Here is a 24,316-nt window from a genome sequence, read left to right as displayed (position 1 = left end):
AAATACAGTTTAAAATTAATAAATAAAACAAAGTTGCATTGTCTGGTGTCCAACGGTTTTTTATTTGTAGTAAACCCCAACTCGTAAACTGTGGGTGCTATAGATCTTATATTTTGCTGCAAGATTATGCTTTTTGAAGTAGGATTTTTTTGAACATCGGTGCTCTCTGGGCAACGCGTTCTTCGTGACCTGGTTCACTTGCATCAATCCTGACGTTTTCGTCCAGACAAAATGATGTCATTGTCCGTAACCGACTCTTTGTGCTTTTTATTGGCGCACGCCATGTAGCCTTTTCGCGTCCATATTGCATCCCGCAGAGCCTGCGATGCGCGCTTTCATTACGTTTACGTAACGCTCACCATATCGCTCCCGTCTAACCCCACCTACGACTCGTATCGCCTTCTCGGACGGCTCTCTCCAAGAGAGAGACAATCTCTACTAGGCAAAGCTCACCGGAGGATGCTGGCCTGAGTAAGCCACCCACGCCCCCACACTGATGCTCTTCCCCCGCTCCAAGTGACTGCGTTGGGAAACAGACGGGCGGACGGCAGGCGCGCGAGAAATAGCAGATTTCCGATCTCGCTGGTGAGTGAAAATACAGCCCGTTTTATTATATTTTCGCATATTATTTTAAAAATAAATAAATATTCATTTCCTTTCCTATATTATGTTATTTTCTAAACCACAGGCCTGCTTGAGATTTGATCCTTCTGATATATGGCGTAAAATACGTATATGTAGAAGGATGCTTGCGGGTTTTGTGCTTATATTTCGTGGCAGAGGTGGGCAAGTCCTGGCGCCATACGAGACCTTTGATGTAAATCTCAGGACGCTCTTTCCGGATGAAACAAGCATGTCGTTTATTCTCTTAATTTACATGTGGCCTGGTGGTTAGCTGCGCTCGCGCAACTCCATTCATCAGCGATAAACTGGTCTGCCATGTTCGAAGTGTGACTCGAGGCTCGTGCGTTGGGTGCCGTCCAGCGGGGGAAGGGTGAAAAAAAGCAGGCGTATTACTTCTTATTCCAAGGGCGAAACATTACTTTCAACTCGAAGGCACACGCAAAGACCTGCACCTGCCTCATCCACGTGCAGCCTAGTATAATTATATTACATTTGAAATGGGAGGGGAAAAAAAAAATGCTGTTGAATATTTTGTCTGGAGTTTGTGGCTGTTTTATTTTTGTGAGTGTGTGTGTGAACATAAGACATTATTTCTGATCTGTTTGTATGCCTGACTGGATGTCTGCGTTCCTGTTTCCAGCAGAATAGTGCTTGTATCGAGTGGGTTACTGTTGATTTTCGTCGACTCTGCCATGGCCAATCGGGGGCCCAGTTATGGTCTGAGCCGGGAGGTGCAGGACAAGATCGATCAGAAGTATGACCCGGAGCTGGAGACCCGCCTGGTCGACTGGATCATGTTGCAGTGTGGTGATGACCTGGTGCGGCCCGAGCCTGGCAAGCAGAACTTCCAGAACTGGCTCGTGGATGGGACGGTAAGAGAACTGGAAAAGCCAGTCAACGTTCTTTTTAGCCTTTTCCCAGGGCCGTTTGGTAGATAATAGCTCAAGTTTTTAGTTTATATGGTGGGTCTGCCGAAAGGAGGAGACCCATAGAGTGAAAAGGGGCACCTTACAAGGGGTTCTCATCCGGGAAGTGCCGACTGCATCGGGCAGATGTGAATACTGATTTGGTTCGTTTTGGTTGTGGTCCAACTCTTCCCTTTCCGTCCTTTCTCTCTCTTCCGCACCCCTCCCCATCCTCTCTCCCTCGTTCTGTCTTTCTTTGCCTCTCTTCTTTTTCTCTGTAGATTCTCTGTCGTCTCATTAACAGTCTGTACCCCAGTGGAATGCAGCCTATAAAGAAGATTCCGGAAACCAAAATGGCCTTTAAGCAGATGGAGAAAATCTCTCAATTCCTGCAGGCTGCCGAGGCCTATGGCGTCACCAGAGGAGACATCTTCCAGACTGTGGACCTGTGGGAAGGTATTATGCGTGCGCGCGCGCACACACACATACACACCAGTTTAACTCTGGTTCATGAATATGGCCATTAAACAGTCATTACTTCTAATCTGAATACTTTAATGCATGCCAGATTACATGTCTGATCTTGCACTGGTGTCAAGCCAGTAGTGAGTGTTGGTGGACTGTAGGTTCTTGCTTTTGTGCATGTGCACAGTCAGGTGCACACATACCTTGCATGTGCCTGGGTTTGCACTGATACTTCTGTATGTAAGTGTATTTGTAAGAGAGACCGCAAACGTGAAATGCACAGAGCCCTGGCAGCTCAGCAGCATACCACAAAATGTTTAACCAAAGCCTTTTAAGATGGATTACTTTTCAAAATAAAAGACCACATAACGACACTGTTTAGACAATAATATGAATGGACCTAAAACAGATGCTATGCGATACAGTAAGTTAGGATGCTTTGATCCATGTGGGTGATGTAATAAGATTGACAGGTGGTGAAATCACTTCCCTGTACAAGCTTGTCTCCTGCAGAGTAGCTGTTCGCCTGGCTGCTTATGCAGGTCCAGGACGAGATCCAGCTGTGGACTCCGCTTTTCTGCATGTGTGTTAGAGGCTGGACCAAATTGGAATTATAACCCCCGCTGCCATTGGCTGGCTGTCGGCAGTCGTTGGTCATGGCCGGGCACTGATGATATCTGTAGATAATCATGCTCAATCATGTTAAGTTGAGTTGAAGGAAACTAATTCAGAAAAACACTGCATTATGCATACAGACAGGATTGAGAGTATTTATTTTAAAAAATGCATTAGATTACAGATTATTTATTTTTTATTTTGTGTATCTTCAGCCTATTCCAAATAATTACGATGCAGAAATCTAGACAGGTACAGATTGTTCCTTATAAGTGAAAACCATCTTCTGCAATATGAGATCATGGATGCGTCTATTTTAAAAATGTGTCTAAGATTGTACGCTATTCCCATTAGAAACTGTATACCACTCAGTTGAGAAGGGGGCATATCTTGAAAAGTGGATCATAATCTGGGTTTTCCAGTTCCACTGTGTTATAGCCAGAGTGTGAATAGGTACTCTGATGGGTATGGTGGGGCACAACATGATTCAGTGGAAATGAAAAATCAGCTCCAATATGTAATCTGTGATTTATCATCAACTGAACATACACATAAAAACATTTCATCAATATAACTTGCTTAAAGGAGCAAAACCTTTCCAGTGATTCTATACAAAATATATTATAAACATGTCCACCTCCATGTCAGGAACCTGCTCTATGGAGCTTAACCAGGTTTCTTAGAAGACTACAGAGCAATTTGATTATTTATATCATGTGAGCTGCATTTTATAGAAATGTAAATATAATAAATAATCACCAAAAAAATTTTGTTTGCTACTTTTTTGTGCTAAAAATGACTTATTGCTTCTTTAACTTGTATAAAGTCATATGAAGGAAATACTGTATCCATGAGAAATTAATCTCATTCTAATATTGAATAAAGCCTGTGTTCATGATAAACAAATCCCATTTTCACCATCAACAAAACTATTAGCACTGAAGTTGTGTCATATGGGTTAATGAAAACACAGCAGCCATAGAGGCTGTGTGTAGCCATGTAGACCAAGTTAATCAATGGTCATAATGCATACAGTTATGTTTCCATACATTTCACAGTCTTTAGTTTGAAATTAATACAGGCTATAAAGTGAAAAGCTTCTAGACGTGTAGATGTGTTTGACTGCTGTCCGTCAGTTAGCAGCTATGCTATGTGTGGGCCTGGTGCAATATGGGTAATCGCATGTGGTGTTCTGCTACAGGAAAAGACATGGCTGCAGTCCAGAGGACCCTCATGGCTCTTGGGAGTGAAGCTCTCACCAAGGACGATGGGTGTTTCCATGGCAACAAAGAATGGTTCCACAGGTAAGCAAAGTGAGAGAGGCTGCAGCAACAATACGCTATTTTTCTACCTTATTTCTGTCTGCCTTTTTCAGCTGAACTGCTGCTTTGGTGTTCTGTTGATTTAGTGTATGGAATCTTAATACACTACACTGGAAACTGTATTCATCATATCCCTGCTGTCTTATAAATGAAAATGACATTCAGTATCAGTTTGTGTGTATGTGCACGTGTGTGCATGTGTGTGCGCATGTGTGTGCGCGCGTGTGTGTGCTGTTTCATGTTGAATTCAGGAAATCCAAAACCCACAGGCGAGAGTTTTCCGAGGAGCAGCTTCGCCAGGGCCGCACTCTGATCGGCATGCAGATGGGCAGCAATCGTGGGGCGTCTCAGTCGGGCATGACAGGTTATGGCACGCCACGCCAGATAATGCGCTACGACTCCCCCCGCCGAAACGGTGATGAGAGCACCCCTTAGCCATGCCCATAGTGCTAGGATCCGTGCTATGCTCCAGAGCAACACCCCCACCCCACTGTTCCTGCCCACTGATTTGACAGATTTTTGAATGATAATTTTTCCATAATTGGTCACATTAGAGCTCAGGGGAAATGGCCAGTAGAACTTACCCTAAGGAGCAAATCGGAGTAGATAATAAAGACAAATCAGACATGTTGTAGCTCATGGCTTACAGAGGAGCTCTTTAGTTTAGCTGTGCGCACTGCAGTATTTGTGGGATTGCATGTATCCTGACGTGACAGTGCTGATCTGGAACCAGTTCATATATTTCATTTATGATCAACATAGGGAGCTAATCTTGAATCAATTGTTGCTCCAAAGAACTTAATAACACTTACAGAGCTAAGCGTGTAGATACTTATAGCAAATACTGCACCTCACAATAGTGAACTCCCAATATCACTCATAGGTGAGGTAGCCCATGAAACCACACATGTTGTATTAGACCTGGCTGGGGTTCTGGCTGCAGAGCTGGTGGGAACACTGTTTAAGATGAGGACACAGCAATAATAAAAGGGAGTTCTAAGATAGTGATGTCATGAGTACATAATAGTGATGTCATGAGTGGATGACCTTATAGTCATAAGCTCGAATGACCATCTTCTGTGTGGCCTCATTCCAGGACACAATATTGTGGCTACAAATTACTTTATAATGTTATTATAATGGTGGCAGCCAGATATTGTGTATTATGGCCTCAATGTCATTTCCCTGCCTCTTATTCTTATTAGAAGCCATATATCATCAGTGGAATTGCAGTTTTGAGCAATGTATATTTATACTCATGTCTGTCCAATACAGCATGTTCAGATCAATGTCTTTATGAGCAGTTATTAGGTTGCTGTAAAGTATGTTGGGAATCAGGTTTTCCTTGGAATGGTTTTTTGTGTTGGCCATATTTCTGATTGGTAGCAAAAGCAGTGCCATCTTTAATTTGCTCATTTCACCATTTGTCTGCAGGTCATACTTTGTAGTGGAGTTTATTTTCTCATTTCCACTGGCAGTCATGTTTTATGTAGGCTGTAGACTGAGCAAGCTGACAGTCGTTAATTAAAACCTGGTTTTGTTGTAAAAATCCATCCTGACCCTTTTACTGAGGTCTACATCTGTGTGGACAGGTGTTATGCTGCTCAGCTGTGCTGTATCATTGCTCCATATTGTCTTAATGCAGCCTGTGCTTTACTCAAACCATCACTCTCAAGCGTTCCAGCATTAGGCCATAGAGCCATTTCATTTCACACTGAACCTTTACAGCATTCCAAAACAGACTGCTTTGATGTCATAGTAATAAATGATGTCATAACGCCAGTTTAAGGCTTCGCTGGTTAGAAAGACAATGTCATGGATTTGAGCTTCATCAAATGCTTGATTATAATTTGTAAATGCCGTTATGATGTATGTGTACAGCTCAAATACTGGATATTCATTTGCAAGATATTTATTTTTAAGCACACTACATACTGTAGATGTGCTTAAAATGCATTTTTGATTTACATAATTGTTGTAACTGTGTTGATCTTATGGTGTCATTTCATATTCTATGGACACTGTTACCTGTTACTAATTATTAAACAAAGCCCAACTCCAAGCTGGTGCTTCCCTGCTTGGCGCTGTACAGAAAAATAATGATTTTTTTTACTTTTGCATTTTTTTCAGGGCTCAGAATAATCTCAAAACATTTTTTTAAACACATGCCAAACCTCATGCTTATATATCCAGTCATGTATTTTTGAATGTTCTATCACCAAAACAATATATGGTTTTTCATGATCACAAATTGCCCTTAAATGTAGGAAATTTTGTTAATTAAATAACTGAAGAAAAATACTTGCTCTTTTTCATGTAGACACAGCATGGTCTGACTGTATTAAAAAGAGAAAGGTCATGAATGTTGAATGTTGTCACAGTGGCTGATATCCCCTTTCTTTGCAATACTTCCACATTGGCAGAGTACAACAGCAACAGTCTGTGAACTGCACTAACATTTGTATCTTATGTCAAGATTTAGAACAGTATTCGTTATTGCTTCCGATTACTATCCCAGTTTGATTCTCTTTTTTTGTCACTGACTTATTTAAATCTTTTGCAAATGTCAATAAACTGTTCACTTAGAAACTGTTCTCACTCTCCTTGCATTGTCCAGCAGGTGGCGCTAATGTGCACAGACTAGAAAATAAAAGATGTGTGTCTACCAGAAATTAATCTAGTCTGGGGATGGAACGCTTCACGTGAAGATCATCTGTGCATGTAAGAAATACTGAAAGACTATGTTCCTCTGAATGTGCTTTTGAGGATAGAACTGTTGCAAATTGTACTAATTACAATTAAGACTGTTAAATTTTCACAATACAAAGGAGGACGTTTGTAAAATAGCCAGTGTAGATTAAAAATCAACTTACATTTGTCCTGATCTATTACTTTCCAAGGACTGAAGCCACCACCTGATGAATATGATAATACTGTTCAGAAAATAGAACAAATATAAAGCATCAACAGAGTCTATTATGGAACGCCATAAATCAAAGCCTGTTTGTTGGGGGCTGTTTTGTAACCTGTCACTATAGTAACAGCTCCAAGACACAAGGGAAAGGGACCCTGGAGTCTAGGAGTTCAGTTGGGTCAAGATAATGTTACAACATAACACTCCACAGTACAGGTAGGAGGAGTCACTGGGTTTTGCGGGGGCCGGGGGGATGCAGGAGAAAACACACACAAGAGGCTTTTAACCAAACTGCCTTTTATTTATAAGAAGCAACAATGACTGTACACTTCTATCCTGTTCACACATCACCACATAAAGCAAATGAGTTTGCAAAGAGTTCACAGTTCCCCCCGTTCGCTTCTCTCCCATATTCTCAGGTCATCTGTAACAAAATGTAGACAGAAACATGGAGGCTGGAATGTTTTATTTTTTTCTTTTTAAACAGTAAAACAAAGACTGCAGTGAAAGTCATCCTGTCCGTCCATCCATCCAGCTTTCATTCATTTATTCATCTATCTGGTCCTCCTCCACCTCTCCACGCTTCCGCTGCAAATCAGAGCAAAGGGCAAAAGTTAGCTGAGGTCAGGAGCTCAGAGCGCATGTTAACATTGATACCTGCCTTCTCTCCCTCTCCCTCTCAGGTCAAAGACAAAGGGCTTGCAATGAATTGAGAAAAAGTAGAAATAATGTTATACTGATTACATTTACAGTTCTGCTAAAGTAAAATCAGTAATTCTGATTTTACTTTACAGCTCAGTGTTTTTTAAAGTCGATTGTCAATGTGCAATGTCATTTCTCCCCATCCAGTGTTGACACATGCTAAGCTCACCAAAAATCTGTCACTTGATATAATTATGTCAACTTGTCATTAATTGACAAAAGCATCTTTTATGACAGCCTACGCTTATTGGACTAAGCATTTATAAATGTTTATACATGTTTATATCAGCTGTCATGAAGGGCTTTTGTAGACATCATATAGCCTAAACTGTGCCCTTCAGTAGTGCTGCAGAAAAAAAAAATATGCATTTAAAACTGTTCCATAGCCAAAAGCATTAAAGTACTTGCATCACTTATGAAAAGTAAAAGTAAGCCATAAGTCATGCAAGTATGAAGCGAGCTCACCTTCAGCTTGCTATAGTGCTCTAGGCTGCTGCAGTGCTCTGTGCGGGCCCTCCTCTCGTCTGTGAAGAACACACTGCACAATCTGCAGAAGAAGCCGCTCTTCCGAACAACATAGTCAAGGCCTGCGGGGACAGGCGGGACACAGTGAGGCATGCTGCCGTATCACAGAAAGAGTCCAACTAAACGAAGAGCGGACTCTCGTTACTTAGCCACTGGGTAGGTTTGACTCCTCCACAATTCCAATAATGTTGCTTTATTGAATGGTCTCAAGATCTAAGCAATTTTACAATTAATTCAGCTCCACTGAAACAGTACTCTACTTCCATTAATTGATAAATGATGCTGGATTGTGTCTCGAAGGCGTTAACCTTAAAAATAAATAAATAAATAAATAATTTTTTAAAAAGCATCTTGTGTGTATAACACCAATGAATATTAACACTTTCCCATAAAAATGTTTCAACAAAACTAGAATAATCATTCTTAGGAAAATGTAGTCAAAATATCTTAATTTACTGTAATAATTCAGCAACAAACATTTACATGAATACCTGTTCCAAATAATCCCTGGATGGTCAGTACACAAATTTCAACCCAATCCAGGGAAAAACACACAAAAGGTATTTGGAAAAGAGCTATAGGATTTTGCAACAATATGAAAATCCATGATACGAACTGGGAGGTCTAGGCATGGGTTGGCATGAAATGACCTGCACGTAAACGGTCTGTTAAATTACAAAGTCCAAAGTACGTGCCAGAGTAACACTCTCCCTAAGAAACTAGTTTTGAACTGCCTCATTTTGGCCATTTTCTTTGTTACAAGATGATAATCTTTAACACTTTCCATAATACCCAGCTACTTGCAAGCTTGGCACACCCTCACACAAAGCATAGCAAGTTCTGGATCTGCATTGTTTGGGGGAAACCTATTTTGTATACTCTGCCAAAGGAAGAGCCACAAATAGCTCAGTGGTTGAAGTTAATTTTTACCACTATTCTAATTATTTTATGGTGTGCCCAGCACTTCACAGAGGATGTGATGGTTTTGCTAATCAGGTACAGGCCCACTTTCACCTAAAACTGTGTGGAAATACAACAATGTTTTTTTCAATCATTAGGAGAGGGGAGGTGGATTTATGATTATAATCTGCAATGTTACAGTCGTAATCCACTGTTGCGGGACTGTGAAAGCCACTGGACACTGTAATTAAGGCAATTTGCATCTTAAATAAATTGACACTAGAAAGAAAACACAAGAGTTCACAAAAAGAGAGCACAAAAGTTTTCCAATCATCAGTCTAAACCTTCTTCAGTCATAAGCGTCAGATTGATAAGCCTATCATAATAAATTTTAAAATAATTTTGCATTGTTTCCAAGCTCACCCCCGCCAGACAGGGGTGGAACATGTAGGGCAAAACCACTGTGGTTGTCGACCAATCAGAATAGAGATGGTGTGTTGACCAATCAATCAGAGCAGACTGGGCTCAATGGAAAAATGAGGCTTAAAAGACACAGGAGCTCTAACAGAACGTTTCATAGAGGGTGAAGAGAGATGATGTAGCATATGAAGAAAATATTTTTTGGAACATTTAAGCAGGAAAATCTATTCTATTAGAGCCCAAAAATAAAATTCCAAAACATCGAACATGGTTGCATAATGGGTCCCCTTTAATATTCCTATAAAATGTATTCTTGCTTCCCCAGTTTTATTTATTTTTCCCAACAATAGAATAATACTTATAAGAAGGGGCTTTCAAACAAAAAATCCTCTTAATCCTCTTATTTAAAACTCTTGATGTAGATGCGACAAGATAATTATATTTGGTATATGTCTGAAACTATGTGGATAACAAATACAGACCTAGAGAGTTTAAACACACACACACACACACAAAGAAAGCTGCCCTCACCAACAGGGTTGTTGGGCTGGTATGGGCCCAGGGGAACACCATCTTTTTCTTCCTCTGAGTCTGCACACACAGGATCTCCACACACACCCTCACAGCTGGACATGGGGCTCTGGCGGTCCTGCATGCATGCACACACACACACACACACACAGTTCCATCTTTAGCAGGTCAGGTCTTAAGACAAGTGATGTGAAGAATCTGCAAACAGGAGCACTTGTCTAAAGCAGATGCAGGAAGCTCTGGTATGGCATGGTATGGTATCGTTGCCAACACTGGAGCCCCTTCTCTTTCTTGATTACATGAGTGGATTTAGATCATCAGCACAGCTGCACACAATTTATTTAACAGGTTTTTAGTGCTGTGAGCTGGTTTGGTGGGTGTGCCTTTAACTGTAAAATGATCTTTTTAATCCATTCCCAGTTTACCAAGGTGATGAGTTATGACAAGTATGCTTGTTTGATTTATATTCAGAAAGTCACATATTTCTGTATACTTTGCGATGTTTTATTTATTCTGGTGTATCACCTTTAAATAAATATTTACCTACAGTAACTAAAACCTCCTCTGTCTGTATTCTTACCGTAACACCATCATTGGTAGCCTATCACAACCAGTGCATGTGTCCCCTACCACCCTTGGAATTTTACAGCAGGGTGTGCGGCAGTTATTACACAAGGGAAAAAAAACAAAAAACACAAAAAAACCCCAGAAGATTACCAAGCTGTGTTATATCCCTAGGGAGTTATTTACACCGCATACATGCAGAGTCATTGAGCCTTAAGGTATGATATTTGCTGTGCTATGAAGTACACAATAAATCACACAACCACTCCAACTTGACCCACTTTAACCAGAAACAAATCCATAACTTGTTACCGATCTGACCCTCCCAGTAAGGCCTTCGATGAGTGGCTCACCTCTGCTGTGCTGTTCCTGGATGTCTGACCGTTCTCCCTCCTCTCGTGGCTGTCTCGGCCCGGTCGGATTCCCCTGACCTCGCACCACTGCTCAAACTTGTCTGCCGGGGTCCTGTGTGGAACACGGCCAGAAATACTCAGTCCCACACCCTGCCACATGAGGGCAGAAAGCAGCCTCGTCTGAACACAAACATGAACCTGCATGCTCATCACTACTCTACTGAGTTTTAATTGGACAAAGAATGGAATATACTTAAGATATCCCACACATTACACTTACTAACTTGTGAACTTCAAGAAAGCTGCACGCAAGCCAGGATTCCATACAAATGTCATGTGCATTTAAAAAAGTTTGCCAGAAAAAAATGCTAATTAAGTCATGTTTCCATCCACAATGGTTATGTGAAGAAAATTTTAAATGATGTATCTACCGTCATTAGGTTCAGCGCTGAAACAAGTGAAATGGAGGAATTTAATTGGGTCTTATGACTTGATAAACCATAGTTTATTCAAAAAAACACCTTTCCCATCACTCTTTTTACCATTTTGGCTTTAGTGATATTCTGACATTTCCACCTTGTCCTACACTGTGTGCACAATTATTAGGCAAAAGAGTATTTGGCCATATCATTTTAATGCATATTTACCATCTCCAAGGTGTATAAACATGAATGCCTATTAGATTTAAGCATATCCGGTGATGTGTATTTGTGTAATGAGGGAGGGTGTGCCTAAGCAGATCAACACCTTATATCAAGGGGAGCATAATTATTAGGCAGCTTCTTTTCCTCAGGCAAAATGGGCCAAAGAGAGATTTAACTGACTCTGAAAAGTCAAAAATTGTAAAAAGTTTTCCAGTGGGCAACACTCTTAAAAAAGCCAAGCTATTGGGGCATCATCACAGAACCATCAAACGTTTTGTTGCAAATAGTCAACAGGGTCGCAAGAAACATGTTGAGGAAAAAAGACGCAAAATGAATTGCCAAAGATGTGAGAAGAATCAAACGTGAAGCAACCAGGAACCCGTTATCCTCCAGTGCTGTCATATTCCAGAACTGCAACCTACCTGTCGCATGCATCGAAGTACTCCACTGTGTGGCTAGCCAGTAAAGGCCTTAAAGATGAAAGAATAATGACATGGCCCCCCTTTTTCACCTGACCTAAACCCTATTGAGAACTTGTGGGCCCTTCTTAAAAGGGACATTTAAGATGAAGGAAAACAGTACAGCTCTCTGAACAGTATCTGGGAGACACTGCTGCTGCACAAAAAGTTGATCGTCAAGATTAAGAAATTGACAGACTCCATGAATGGACATCTTATGACTGTTATTGAAAGGAAGTGTGGCTATATTGGTCACTGATTTTTTTTTTTTTTTGAAATGTCAAATGTTTAATTGTAAATTTTGAATTGTTTGTTTATTATTCTCACTTTAACAGATGAAAACAAGTGAGATGGGAAAATTTCCATTTTTCATTTAGTTGCATAATAATTCTACACAAGAATAGCTGCCCAATAAATATGCACACAGATATTCTCCTCAGAAAGCCAAAATCTCACCTCATTTTTATTTTATTAAATATTCAGGTTTGAGGTTTATTAACATTTTGGATTGACCAAGAGCACTGTAGTTGTCAATAAAATTAATCCTCAAAAATACAACTTTCCTAATAATTGTGCACACAGTATAATGTAAAAATCTAGTTTTTGTTTTTTTTTAACTTTGGCTTTTTCCATTCATTTTTTTGTATGCATATTTTCAAAATTCACAAAAACTTGGCGGATGGAATAATCCACTATTGGTATATTCAGGTCTATTCCAAAATATTTCATCCCAATTTAGGTTATTTCATAACCTTATAACAAATCGCACAGCACTGTCAATTCTGTAAATTCAATAAATATTTGATATAAAATAGTTTATATAAAAGGACCACATGGAAGAGACCCATTACTTTTCAGAATAATTGAGAGCTGGTGTAAATTTGGTGACAGCTATGAAAATGATCAATACACACTGGAGCACAGATGTTACACTTTTAGCCAGCCGCTGCTGGATCTGGAACTTATTTCCATCAAGGTTCGTCCCTTCTATCTACCTCGGGAATTCAGCTCAGTCATTCTTACAGCTGTTTACATTCCACCGCAGACAGATAATGCAGGTGTGACGGATGACCTGTAAGAGCTCATCTACAGGCAAGAAAACCCCACATCCAGATGCTGGTTTTATTGTTGGGGATTTTAAGGCAAATATGAGGATAGTTCTGCATACATTCTATAAGAACAACAAAACTGAAACTGAGACAGCAGTAGCTCTTACGCCCACATGCTCTTGCTCCTCCGCTTTGTAGCTCTGTATATTTCCAAATGACCTTGGAGCGTCTTTTTAACTTGTTCCTGCATCTAGCCAGCAAAATGTATTTGGTATATCAGGCGTTTGTTATATCGGTTTCATTGTTTCTTTGAATTGTCTTGTTGGTCTTTCTGCTCTCTGCTTCCTCTATTCGTCTATTATTAAACCTTCTAAGGCGTTCATGATTCGTCAGTCAGATTCAGTGTAACATCCAAGTTTGCTTGTGCTGCCTTAACGCAAATCATCCAAATAATGTTGATGATAATGTTCGGTACATTTATCACCAGGTTTCAGTAAATAATCATGTTGTGTATACATGGTGAAGAATCGTCAAAACATCTAAAGAACTGATGACCTCCTTTACTCACCAGGGTATGAGGGAGTCTCCTTTCCTACACATGGTGATCTTTAGCAGGGAGCCGTAAAATTTGAGAGGCCTGTGCAAGTACCTCTGGATCATCATCTCTGCTGCATCCTGAGTATCCATTTGGATATAACACTGAGGAGGGGAGGGAGAAATGTTGAGCTTTCTGACACTCTATAGCCAGGGTGTTTAGTTGTAGAGGGCCCTGCTCATGATTTCCCTGCTCCTACACACCTACTATAGCTGGTAATTAAATCAAGTTGAATGTGGTGAACTACTGCAGAACAATCAAGAACTCTCTGCTCTATAGTCAGGATATATACCTTGGGTATTCACCACTATTTATACTGTATGTGTGTGTTGATGCCTGCCTGTGGGCACGTGCACGTGCACTCTCCTCACCGTGCCGTACATCCTGTTGGAGCAGTAGGCAGTGATTTTCCCAAAGGGCCTGGCGAGTCTGAGGAGTGACATGTCTGAATACTTGAAGGGAGGGAGCATACTGATAAACAATGACCTCCCACTAGGACCCTACACACACACACACACACACACACACACACACACACACACACACACACAGAATCAAAGCTTAGATTTTTTTTTTTAATCTCTGTGTACATCTAACACAATCATACCTCAAAAATGAAATTAAACAGTTCGATAAAAAATTATTTAAAATATAAAGATCCTTTCCCTCCTCAGATGTGTGTTAATTATGCCTGTGGCTGGGCACAGAGAGGAGCGGATGCTGCTGACAGTGCTTTCATACCTCGATTCGGTTGAAGGCCAGACACATAGAGACAGACACTGGCCTCCCACAAAGTTTGGACTTCTTGCTGTTTTTGTAGAAATTCACCATTTCATGGGCTTTTCCCACTGTTTCCAGTTCAATCAGAGCCTAAACACACACACATCCCTTTAATGTCAATGTATTAGAAAACGTACGCTGATGAAGTGCTTATATTAGAGAATCAGCATTCACAAGGTTTGCTGGTGAGAACACACCTCATGTCTATAATAGGATATAGCAAAGTTAACCACTTTGCCAAATGGGCCAGCCATCCTGTAGAGCGCTTCTCTGACAGCTTTCTTTCGGGCTTCTCTGAACTCTTTCCTGATTGGTCTTACCACAACCACCTTACCTTCCTGGAACACACACACACACACACACACACACACACACACACACACACACACCATACTCAACACTCTTAATGCTGCATGTATTACTACATGACATGTTCTATATATCAGTAAAACCAAAAGTCATCAAAATGTTTCCACTATAGCTGATATTAACTCTTACAAATGGATGCATATTGCATCTAGACACATCATCATTTGTAAATTCCAATCTGCAATTATCACTATTTGTATTGCACATTTTTAAGAATTAAGAATACACAAATTATAGTTACTGTTTCTTTCATTGTACCATTTAATAAACGTTTGTACAATTGAGTAGTAGTACAAGCTGAGTAGTAATAGCTAATGATGGTGGGTTTAGTGAATACTAACCTGCTGCTCAGAGGAATCTGGTGAGGAACACAAAACACAAAAATCTGTTAATTATCCACAGAGGATTCCGCGCGCGCGCACACACACACACACACACACACACACACACACACACACACACACACACACACACACACACACACACACACACACAGGTACAAAAATGTTTAGTATAACTGTGATCGAAAGGACTTGTAACTGTGTCTAGAGTGAGTGCAGCATAACATTTTTTTTTACCTAAGGAGTCTCCTCCAGCTGTGTTGTCCAGCTCGTCCAGGGTGACGAAGTCATCCATATTCTCTGGGAAATCCATGTCTTCCAGGCCATCCTAGAAAGGGAAACACGGTTATGTTCTCTGCACATCCACTTGTAATTTGATCCAATAGCTAAAATCACATGCAGGAATGTTAGTTCACTTGGTTCATAAAGGGAAATATTAACCAAACAAACAAATGGACCTCACAGGTGAATGAGCTGTATATGCGTGGTATATTTATTAATATGTATATTGTTATTTATTGTTATTTATTAATATGCAATATGTATTAAACAGCTGTAGAGAGTAGGTTGGCCTGTGATTTCTGAGCAGGAGGATGGCTAGTTCATCTCCTTTACAAACAGACCTGTTCCTCCATGTCCTCATCTGACCCTCGCTCTCCTTTGCTCTCTCCTCTTTCTGCTCGAGCTCGCCTCCCTATTTCCTTCCCCGCCTCCTTAGAGTCCTGTCCCTCTCCTGCTTCCGCCTCCTGTTCCTCCTCCGTTCCCACGGCAACACTCTCCATGCCGTCTGTGTCCACCAGGCCATGCTCATCCTCCAGTCGGATGCCTTCCTCGTTTTCCGCCTCCTCCGTCTCTTCTTCCTCATCCTGTCCCACTCTCTTTTCTTTGCCTTTCACTTCGCCCTCGGCCCCCTTCTCCTTCTCTGGCTTTGACTCGGGGACGGGACACTTGTCCAGGCTTTTGCCCTTCTCCTTGTCTTTGCTGCTGCACTGAGGTGTGCTCTTGGAGGAAGATGACTCGCTTTTCTGCCTGCCCCCACTGTGACTCTTGCTGGAGTCAGACTTTTTGGATGAAGAAGGCTCAGGGCTGCTCTCGCTGTAAATAAACACAGAAGGATCAGATGGTTTTAAGAAATTAGTTGTGCCAGAGCAGGAATTATAGTAATAGGGCTAAATATAGGCTGCCTCTACACATGTATGCATCCACTAGAGGGAGCTTGGTATAATAGTGCACTTCATGTTTAAATAGGATGCCTAATACACTGCTCTAATACACAAATAAAAAACTGGTCATCATTAAAGCAGTAGGTGAATTAGGCGTGTCAGACCATGAAAACAAAAAGTGCTAAACTGCAGCCCTACAGGACCATCTCCACTTACAGGTCATTTGCATTTTGCACCGTGTCTGATCATATAAAAGATATTCACACGAGAAGCCAAGGAATTGTTAATTAGCCTATCAAATTCCAATTTCAATGCATTAATCACCAATAAATCAAGGGGGTTATTTAAACAAATATTGTCATTTATGTCCACCACATCTTATTTTATACTATTGATAAGTATCTTCCAATTCAATCTACTGTAACTGGGCAAACTTAATGTTGTCAACAGGGGCAGAGGCTTTCCAATATATGGGTGCACTTGAAAAACCTTTCCAACAGGTTAGAAAAATTGCATAAAGCCTACATTAACCGAACACATTGAACTCTAAATGTAACTCCAGTAAAAAAAATAAAATAATAATTTTAAAATAAATAGACAGACAGATAGACAGACAGATAGATAGACAGATAGATAGACAGATTGATAACTAAACAATAAATATCTGAGAATGATGCAATATAATTTGTAGCTTCTTTGTAAAAAGCACCAGCAATGTGGGTATATAGAAGTTAATGTGTTTATTTAATTCTGGTGTTCATCCAAAAATGTGCTGAAGTAGTTGAACATGTTCAATACGTGTGCACATCGCGCGCACACACACACACACACACACACTACATTTCTAAACATGACCGACACAGGGCTCGAACCAGCAACCTCCCGACCACAAGCCAAGCACCGCAACTACCAATCCACCATGAAGGAACATGACTTATTGAGCTCACACACCCACCCACACACCAGTAGACTATTGCTACATTTGATGTAGGTTACTGACAATAGCTACATATACCACCAACATTAAATTCTCACCCTGCAAGAGACACTGCGAGATGGTGGGGCTAGTGCTGTGGCCAGTAATTTTAGCAGGTGGCAACAGCCCTCGCTGGCAGCCTTTCCACATAAATGAAACAAACAAATAAAATAGAGAAACAAATATCCATCCTAGTCAGTGCTGGATGAATCCTCAGTGACTCCAGACCCATCACTGGCTGGGAATCCAACAGAGCATAATTGGCATCACTCTCTGGGCGGGTTGGATGACTTCCTCCACCCCCATCACTCAATACGGCTCTAACCAATCCAAGTGTCTCCTTGCCGGTGTTGGCAGAGCTGGTGGTTGGTGCTCTCCTGTAAGCATGCTGAGCTGTCCAGTGACGTTGCAAAAAGATGCAGTGGCTGGCTACATTTATATCTGAGGAAGTGTGTGCGAGCCTTCACCTTCCTGGCTTGGTGGTGATAGGAGGAGAGTTAGCTAGTGGGTGGAATTGGTGATGACTAACACTGTTAGAAAATTGTGGTTGGGAAACAAATACTTGAGTCCCACTAGAGTTAATTTCCCAAAATGTGGTTAGAGTTCTGCTCCTCACACAGGCCTCCGCAAGACCTGAACAGCTATGTACAGTAGGGGAGCTAACAGCAAGTGACACGAGTAATGTCAAATGTCCCAGACTACAGACATTATAAGTTGCAGATAGCAGATGCTAAGTACACCAAGAGTAGAAAAATACATTTTAAAATGTATTTATATTATCAAAATATTCAATAATGTTGTTTATCGGCCTAAGGTTAGTAAGCATTGGTTCCAGCTCAGTCACAATTTTTCGTTACATCTACTACATGAGTCATGGTTCATTGTTCAGGCTAAGTAGGCCTGTGTGGGTTGTTTACCCTAAACTCCATATAGTGTCATCATTTCAAAATATATTTTGCTTTTCGAATTTTTCTTAGGGAAGCAGTGGTGGCATCAGAATAGCTGCATAAAACGTACCGTAAGCTGCTCAGTGAAGACAGAGATACTTTGATACTCTTGTCCTGAATCCGTAAGGGGTTGGTGTGGTAGTACTTTACCATGATGTCTGCGTCACGCCAATCTACCATCTCTATGAGAGCCTGGACACACACACATACACATTTATTAAACCACATTTGTTGTTTAAGCTAATGTTTTTGAAGCTAAAAAACAAACAAAAAAAAAAAAACTTTTCCTTGAATAGAAATGTGAGAAAATATATCAAATTTTCCAGTTTGGAAAACTTGTATAAAATGGCACTGAACTTTGAGAACCAATAATATAGTAAATAATTACACTTCAAATCAAAATTCCCTATCAGCCCTATTCATTATTGCGTTAAGTCACTGTCCAGTAAGCATAAGTGGAGAAGCTGCATACCCGATATGCCCTCGTTCTTTAGTCATTCAGACACATGGGGTCTGCACACCACCCTCCAGTGTCTGTTCTGGTGGACTTGCCTTGTCTTCCGTGAACTTTGAGTGACGGATATCCCCAAACAGGGTGGCCAGCTCCAGCACCTCCTCCTGCGTCTCTTTTCCGGGGGGAAGCCGGGAGAAGCACACCACCGACTGGATGGGCAGCTTAGGTCTCTTCGGCCCAGGCTCGTAAACCTCGGGGGGCTGTCAATCACATACACGAGTAAATGAGCACAGCTGCGTGAGCACAGTATCTCCGCCCTCAGTCACGATCTCATTTCATTTCATTATTATTCAACAAACCGAGGCCTGCAGGGCAATGTTATGTTTAGAGTTTCTGCTCATGCCCCTCCCCCCGCGTCCCCCTTCCCAAGCATGACTAGCTTGGATGTTGAAGAAACGCACAAGGGTTCGTGTGCGTGGTGACAGGCTCCACTGTCCATATGCCATCATGTTCATTGATTTCTAACATCTTTTAAAACTGAAAACTTGCTAAGTGGTGCTTCCACGTACGTGAATGACCTCCACGGTCGGGGACAGGCAGAGGCTGATTCTGTGGCCCTTGATGAAGGCAGGTTTGGTCTGGTAGTGAGTAACCATGTCCTTAGCTTCAGCATGGGAGCTAAATTCCAAAAAGCCCTGCAGCACAGCCAAGATGTGCTCACAGATCTAACCAGCCACATGAACCACCAACAGAGCCAAATGGACTTCTATGGACAACTACTTTGTGCTTCATACACTGATTATAGCATTAAGAGAAGCACGACAGAAATTTTATTTATGCAAAAAAAAAAAAAATCTTCAAAAGCCATTATTAAAAGACAAAACAACAGATCTGTACTATTGTTTGAGTTCATGACACTGTGATTTCTAAAATACTGGCTTTGCCCCCCCATTACCTTGAAAGGGAAGATGAGATGCTTTACGATCGTGCCGAAGGGCTTGCCCAGGGCTAGCATATCAGCCACTGCTACACAGCCCATGGGATATTTGGCAACCACCACCCTTGTGAAGGGCTGGTGTCAACGCCGGCCAAAAACCAGGAAGTAGTGTTGAGTTTAAGGGCACCAGTTGTTAAAAACTCTTAGGATATGCTTTATTTGAAATAATTAGAATACATATATACACATATACATGTCTTTTACCATATAATGAGGAAAGAAGCGGTCAGAAGGCGAGGACATAGACGGCTCTGTAAACAGAAATAAGAGACAGGTGTTACATCTTCCTGGCATGTTGTCATATTGGCAATGTTACAGCAGTGATGAGCTGATGGAAAATTCCAATTATGCTGTTCAATGGACATAAAAGTGGATATGGAAGACAATTCGTAATAAGTCACACACATGTATGGAGTAAACAGTGCATGCAACTCATCTGATGTAAAAATATCTTAAAAGAAACCCTTTAGGATGATGCTGCCAACCAGACTTTGTAATCACTTCAGCCAAGCTGCCACCTCAAGGTGAGCCGAGGTATGCTAAGGTGACTCAGTAGACTACAGGTGGGGAGAAACCACATTCTGCTGCAAAGCAAAACGAGAGCAGGCCACTGAAGTGCGGTACCTGTGCTCCTCTCCAAGCTGTAGGACCTTTTGCTGGTCAGAGAGGAGTGGGAGCTACGCCGATACGAGTATGAGCCGTCTTCTGAATATGGACTCGAGCTTGAGAAAAACGGGGACATGCTCAATGAGCCACTTTTTCATTTAGTTCAGTAAATTATTACAGATGTAAACTGACACCTAATAATAATCAAAAAAAGTAAGGAGTAAGGACTACAGTCAATTTTGGACATACATTACGTAAGTGGAAACTTACAAACGCATAAATTCTCTTCGTGCTTCTGTGTGGCGGACGCCCTGAAGGTGAACAATCCATGCCTGTTAATTAAAGGTCACAAAAAATATTTTGATTAAATTCTAAATGTTTGTGCAACTAAAAAAACATTTTTTTTTTAAAGAACAAGAGAAAACATTCTGGTGAAGATAATTTAGGCTGCAGGAAGGCACAGGTGATAATAGGTCATTTCTGAAATGTTTTCACACTTTCACCAAGAAGTAATTTAAAAATAACAGACATACTAAGATAAGGCATTCAAGAGCAACTGGGATACATGTATATATTTACTGATTTACATATATAATTTATTTATATTCATATGTAATGATTGTGCTTCTACCTTGGGTCCATTGACTTTAACCTTGCAGAGGGTACAGACATGGGGAAAATCACTAGGGTTGTCATCAAATTCCGTATCAAGCCCCAGACCATCCCCGCTCTGCCTCTCTCTGGATGACCTCCTATGTCTGAAGTCCCTCTTTCCTCCTGTTCCCACCCGCTCTGTCTTCTTATAACCATCCCCCTTCCCATGATGCTCGTGGTCAGGGTTGGAGGCATGGCTCTCAGGCCGCCGCGACGAACTGGAGGAGGGAGGGCTCGCCCGTCTGTCTTTATTTTTCTCAGAAGCCGGCTCCTGATTGGCCCGTTTGGACTCAGCCTCAGGCTGACTGGCTTCAGTCCGCGTCTTGTCTCTGTAGTCCGTGTCAGTGGCAGCAGCCGCCTTCTCGGCCCGCTTGGCTTTCAGCTGCATGATGAGATAAGGCAATGTCTCCACACTGATCTCGCTCTCGGGGATCTGCGCCAGGGATTCAACATCCTCTGCAGAGAGACCCAGAGCAGCATATAAACTCTGGGCGCTCATGGCTGACGAACTGTCACCAGCACCTCCCTGCGAAGACTCCATCTTCAAACAGTGTCCACAGGAGGCCAAGGTGGATGGCGAATTCTCTCACGGCTGTTAACCCAGCCCTATAGGGGGAAATTAAAATTAATGCTCGGTAAGGCTGCACAATAAATTATTTGTTAAATGTGATCAAGATATGCGCCTTTGCAATACTGATATTGCAGAAAGCTGCAATATGCAAATGTGCCCTCCATCAAAATCACAAGTGTGTGTGAGAGTGCTGGGAGCATTCTTATCAATCCCAGATTCTCTCTCTATTATAAATCATTATAATTACAATATGGTATTTTTGGCCATGTTACAGCACTCTAATGCTTATTTGTTGCAGAGACGTTAGAATAAGTTTGGTACACTGCATTGTAACAGGATGTTGTATCAACTGACCTAAAGGCAACAGTGCTCTGAGGAATAAAAGTTTTCTAATGCTGCTAGTTCTCCTGATCTCTAAGTGCAAGCCTTCCACAACAACAGTGAAGGTACAGGCTCCAACATATTAATTCTAACAGTTCTTCCACATTTGACAAATAAATCAGAAACAGCACATTCTTTAACACTTACATCAGTGTGTCAAGAGGAAGCCTGACAAACTAAACTTCACAACTCTACATGATTTTTCTTTTGTGGTGCATGTATAAAACACAGCCAAGACGTAGTACACTGCTTGAGCCTAATAAAACTGATCACCTCCACTGATCTACAAGAAACAACGTCAGAATTATTTTAAAAATCAGAATCTCTAACCTCACACGACAACATAACCAGTTAGCTAGCCAACACTCAATACCAGCACAAGAGACTATGTGGACCTCAGTCAATTACAGTACCTAGATAATAAGATACCAGCACGACACTAACATTAGCTATCGTAACGACCTACACAGCTAGCTAGTTAGGTATAAGAGTTGGGCCTACGCTACCGGACGCCATGCACCCACTAAAGCTAGTATGAACATAGCTGGCGTTGCATTCAAAGAGCTTACGGACCTAGCTAGCTACCTAGCTGGCAAACGTTAGCTAACCATGCTCCCATTTTCCTACGTGTTTGGACGACTCTTAAGCAAAGTGCTTGACACACATTTTTGAAGTGAGCTGGCCCATTATTTCACAAAGCTATAACACAGCCTGCATTATGTTACTGAAAGCAATTATTTTAGCTAGCTACACTAGCTATCCAGCGTTACTTAGTTCATTCAAGATTATATCAAAGTTAACCATTTTTGAGTCAGCTAGCTGGCTGGCTAGCTGGCTGGCTACTAGGCCCCAAATCCTAGCCTTGGATCGCAAAGTTATAACCGGCTGTGGTTAGCTAACCGCTTACTAGCCAAAGACAATTGGTTCGTTCCCGAAGATGCAATATTAATGAAAGTATAGATGTAGCTCCACATAACAAACATCTCCACTTGCATGCAAAATACACTAGCATTAAATTAAGTAAAGTTAACATTACTTGTGGCAGCACGACGCTTGTGATCTTCGCTAGTTAAGCTAACAGTAGCTTAGCTAAGATGGCTAGTTTAACCAGTATTGATGATGCTAAAGCTGCCAAAATTGTAAACAATAAGCAAGGAATTTTTAGGCAAACTACATACGCATAAAACAATGTGAACGTTTTTATTCAGCATAATTACCCAAATATGTTGGACGAATTTCCCTTCTTGATGCAGAAAATAATGTCAACAGGACTCAAATTCTTATTTCGCCATTTTTTGTCAACAGTGGGCTGGACCGCCTCCGAAGAAAAAAAAAAACCCCTCTGAGCCTATAGCTAGAGACCAGCGTAAACTCCACCTTACCTTCGTTCACTCTGGAGCGAACAAGTAAAGCAATAGTTGATTTTAGAGTTTAAAAAAACAAAACAAATTAAAATTCAGTCTTAACCGGCCAACATTTGCCGGTTAATCTATACTGTGAGCAAATGTTATCAAAGTTCAGGTTTGCTTGACAAGTCGAAAACGAAACAGTAAACGGTATATTCAACTAGCAAATAACAGAAGCTGAGGTGTACTGTAGAGTCAGAAATGTGGTTTAAAGGTGCATTAGTCAAGATTGAAGAAATAGCACATCTAGCGGTTAAGTAGGTGAACAACAACAACATGAACAATCGAACACGCCTAACATTCTTGCCCCGCCCATGAACACGAAGCACTCTAAGAGCCACTGTGGCCAGCGTAGTTCAAATAATTTTCTAGCATTAGTAAAGTTGTCATGACTTCACTTTTGAGTGATTAAGTAAGCTGTTTATTATTAATAATTCCCTTTAAGTTGTTAGCAAAAATTAACAGGTTACTATTATCTCACAGTGGGAGTGCTTGCATGCAGAAACCTAGATAGACTGACAAGGTGTTAACATAAACACAAAACAAGATTCTGCCACAGAATGCAGTTTTTTCGGACAGGTTTTCTCAGGCACCTAATACGTGTGCTGATAACATTGCTAAAATAACACATTTTGTTTTTATTATGTGCTACATATTTCACATGTTATTTGAATTAGTAAGAAAAGTGGTGAAATTCACTTATCTACCTTTAAGTACAGATGTGTCATGTGGTATGTGACAATCTTTGTAGTGATTGATTTAATAATATTTGAATTAATATTAAAGCTAACTTAAATACACACACACACACTATATATATATATATATATATATATATATATATATATATATATATATATATATATAAACACCAAAACACCTGAAACAACAGTGTTCTCTTAAGCTTGTCTTTTTTAAAAGACAATCCAAAACAACAAATTCTCCTTGTTGTCATTCTCAGCAAGAAGATCATATTAATGATGTCTTAAATACCTTTGCCTTACCTAAAATGTTAATATACTCAGAAAACAATATATACAAAATACACAGTGGTGTGAAAAAGTGTTTGCCCCCTTCCTGATATC

At 40.9% G+C, this 24,316-nt stretch overlaps 2 protein-coding genes across 4 annotated transcripts; one reads left to right on the top strand and one right to left on the bottom strand.

The window, feature by feature from the left end:
* The first annotated feature begins 256 nt into the window (after positions 1 to 256).
* tagln3a (transgelin 3a) lies at positions 257 to 6,525 on the top strand. Of its 2 annotated transcripts, none has more exons than XM_027025461.2 (5): positions 257 to 585; positions 1,268 to 1,496; positions 1,811 to 1,985; positions 3,811 to 3,913; positions 4,183 to 6,525. In XM_027025461.2, exons 2-5 carry the CDS (start codon positions 1,317 to 1,319, stop codon positions 4,364 to 4,366), a joined length of 642 nt encoding a protein of 213 aa, XP_026881262.2. In that variant the 5' UTR covers positions 257 to 585; positions 1,268 to 1,316; the 3' UTR covers positions 4,367 to 6,525. The 2 variants fall into 2 exon arrangements, with proteins under 2 accessions (XP_026881262.2, XP_026881253.2); XM_027025452.2 differs by having other exon boundaries at positions 1,265 to 1,496.
* Positions 6,526 to 7,131: 606 nt separating this feature from the next.
* zgc:152816 (uncharacterized protein LOC777712 homolog) lies at positions 7,132 to 24,013 on the bottom strand. Of its 2 annotated transcripts, XM_027025964.2 has the most exons (20): positions 23,043 to 24,013; positions 20,851 to 21,479; positions 20,490 to 20,551; positions 20,238 to 20,335; positions 19,818 to 19,864; positions 19,572 to 19,688; positions 19,186 to 19,311; positions 18,715 to 18,876; positions 18,233 to 18,354; positions 15,700 to 16,171; positions 15,314 to 15,404; positions 15,077 to 15,093; positions 14,564 to 14,704; positions 14,328 to 14,456; positions 13,958 to 14,086; positions 13,560 to 13,690; positions 10,841 to 10,952; positions 9,924 to 10,041; positions 8,013 to 8,134; positions 7,132 to 7,433 (listed from the first exon to the last, which is right to left on the bottom strand). In XM_027025964.2, exons 2-20 carry the CDS (start codon positions 21,412 to 21,414, stop codon positions 7,392 to 7,394), a joined length of 2,802 nt encoding a protein of 933 aa, XP_026881765.1. In that variant the 5' UTR covers positions 21,415 to 21,479; positions 23,043 to 24,013; the 3' UTR covers positions 7,132 to 7,391. The 2 variants fall into 2 exon arrangements, with proteins under 2 accessions (XP_026881765.1, XP_026881773.1); XM_027025972.2 differs by lacking the exons at positions 19,186 to 19,311; positions 19,572 to 19,688 and having other exon boundaries at positions 23,043 to 24,012.
* Positions 24,014 to 24,316: the final 303 nt, after the last annotated feature.

This window comes from Electrophorus electricus, chromosome 6 (assembly GCF_013358815.1).
Source record: "Electrophorus electricus isolate fEleEle1 chromosome 6, fEleEle1.pri, whole genome shotgun sequence".
In the NCBI taxonomy this organism is placed as follows: domain Eukaryota; kingdom Metazoa; phylum Chordata; class Actinopteri; order Gymnotiformes; family Gymnotidae; genus Electrophorus; species Electrophorus electricus.
This window is presented reverse-complemented; position numbering and strand designations above follow the sequence as displayed.

Bases quoted from the DNA above. Each gene is read 5' to 3' on its own strand.
- tagln3a (XM_027025461.2), top strand. From the start codon at position 1,317: ATGGCCAATCGGGGGCCCAGTTATGGTCTGAGCCGGGAGGTGCAGGAC. The intron at 1,497-1,810 runs GTAAGAGAACTG...TTTTCTCTGTAG, and splicing joins ACTGGCTCGTGGATGGGACG to ATTCTCTGTCGTCTCATTAA. The intron at 1,986-3,810 runs GTATTATGCGTG...GTTCTGCTACAG, and splicing joins GACTGTGGACCTGTGGGAAG to GAAAAGACATGGCTGCAGTC.
- zgc:152816 (XM_027025964.2), bottom strand. From the start codon at position 21,414: ATGGAGTCTTCGCAGGGAGGTGCTGGTGACAGTTCGTCAGCCATGAGC. The intron at 20,552-20,850 runs GTAGAAGCACAA...TTTAATTAACAG, and splicing joins TTAAAGTCAATGGACCCAAG to GCATGGATTGTTCACCTTCA. The intron at 19,865-20,237 runs GTACCGCACTTC...TTCTGTTTACAG, and splicing joins CAGCTTGGAGAGGAGCACAG to AGCCGTCTATGTCCTCGCCT.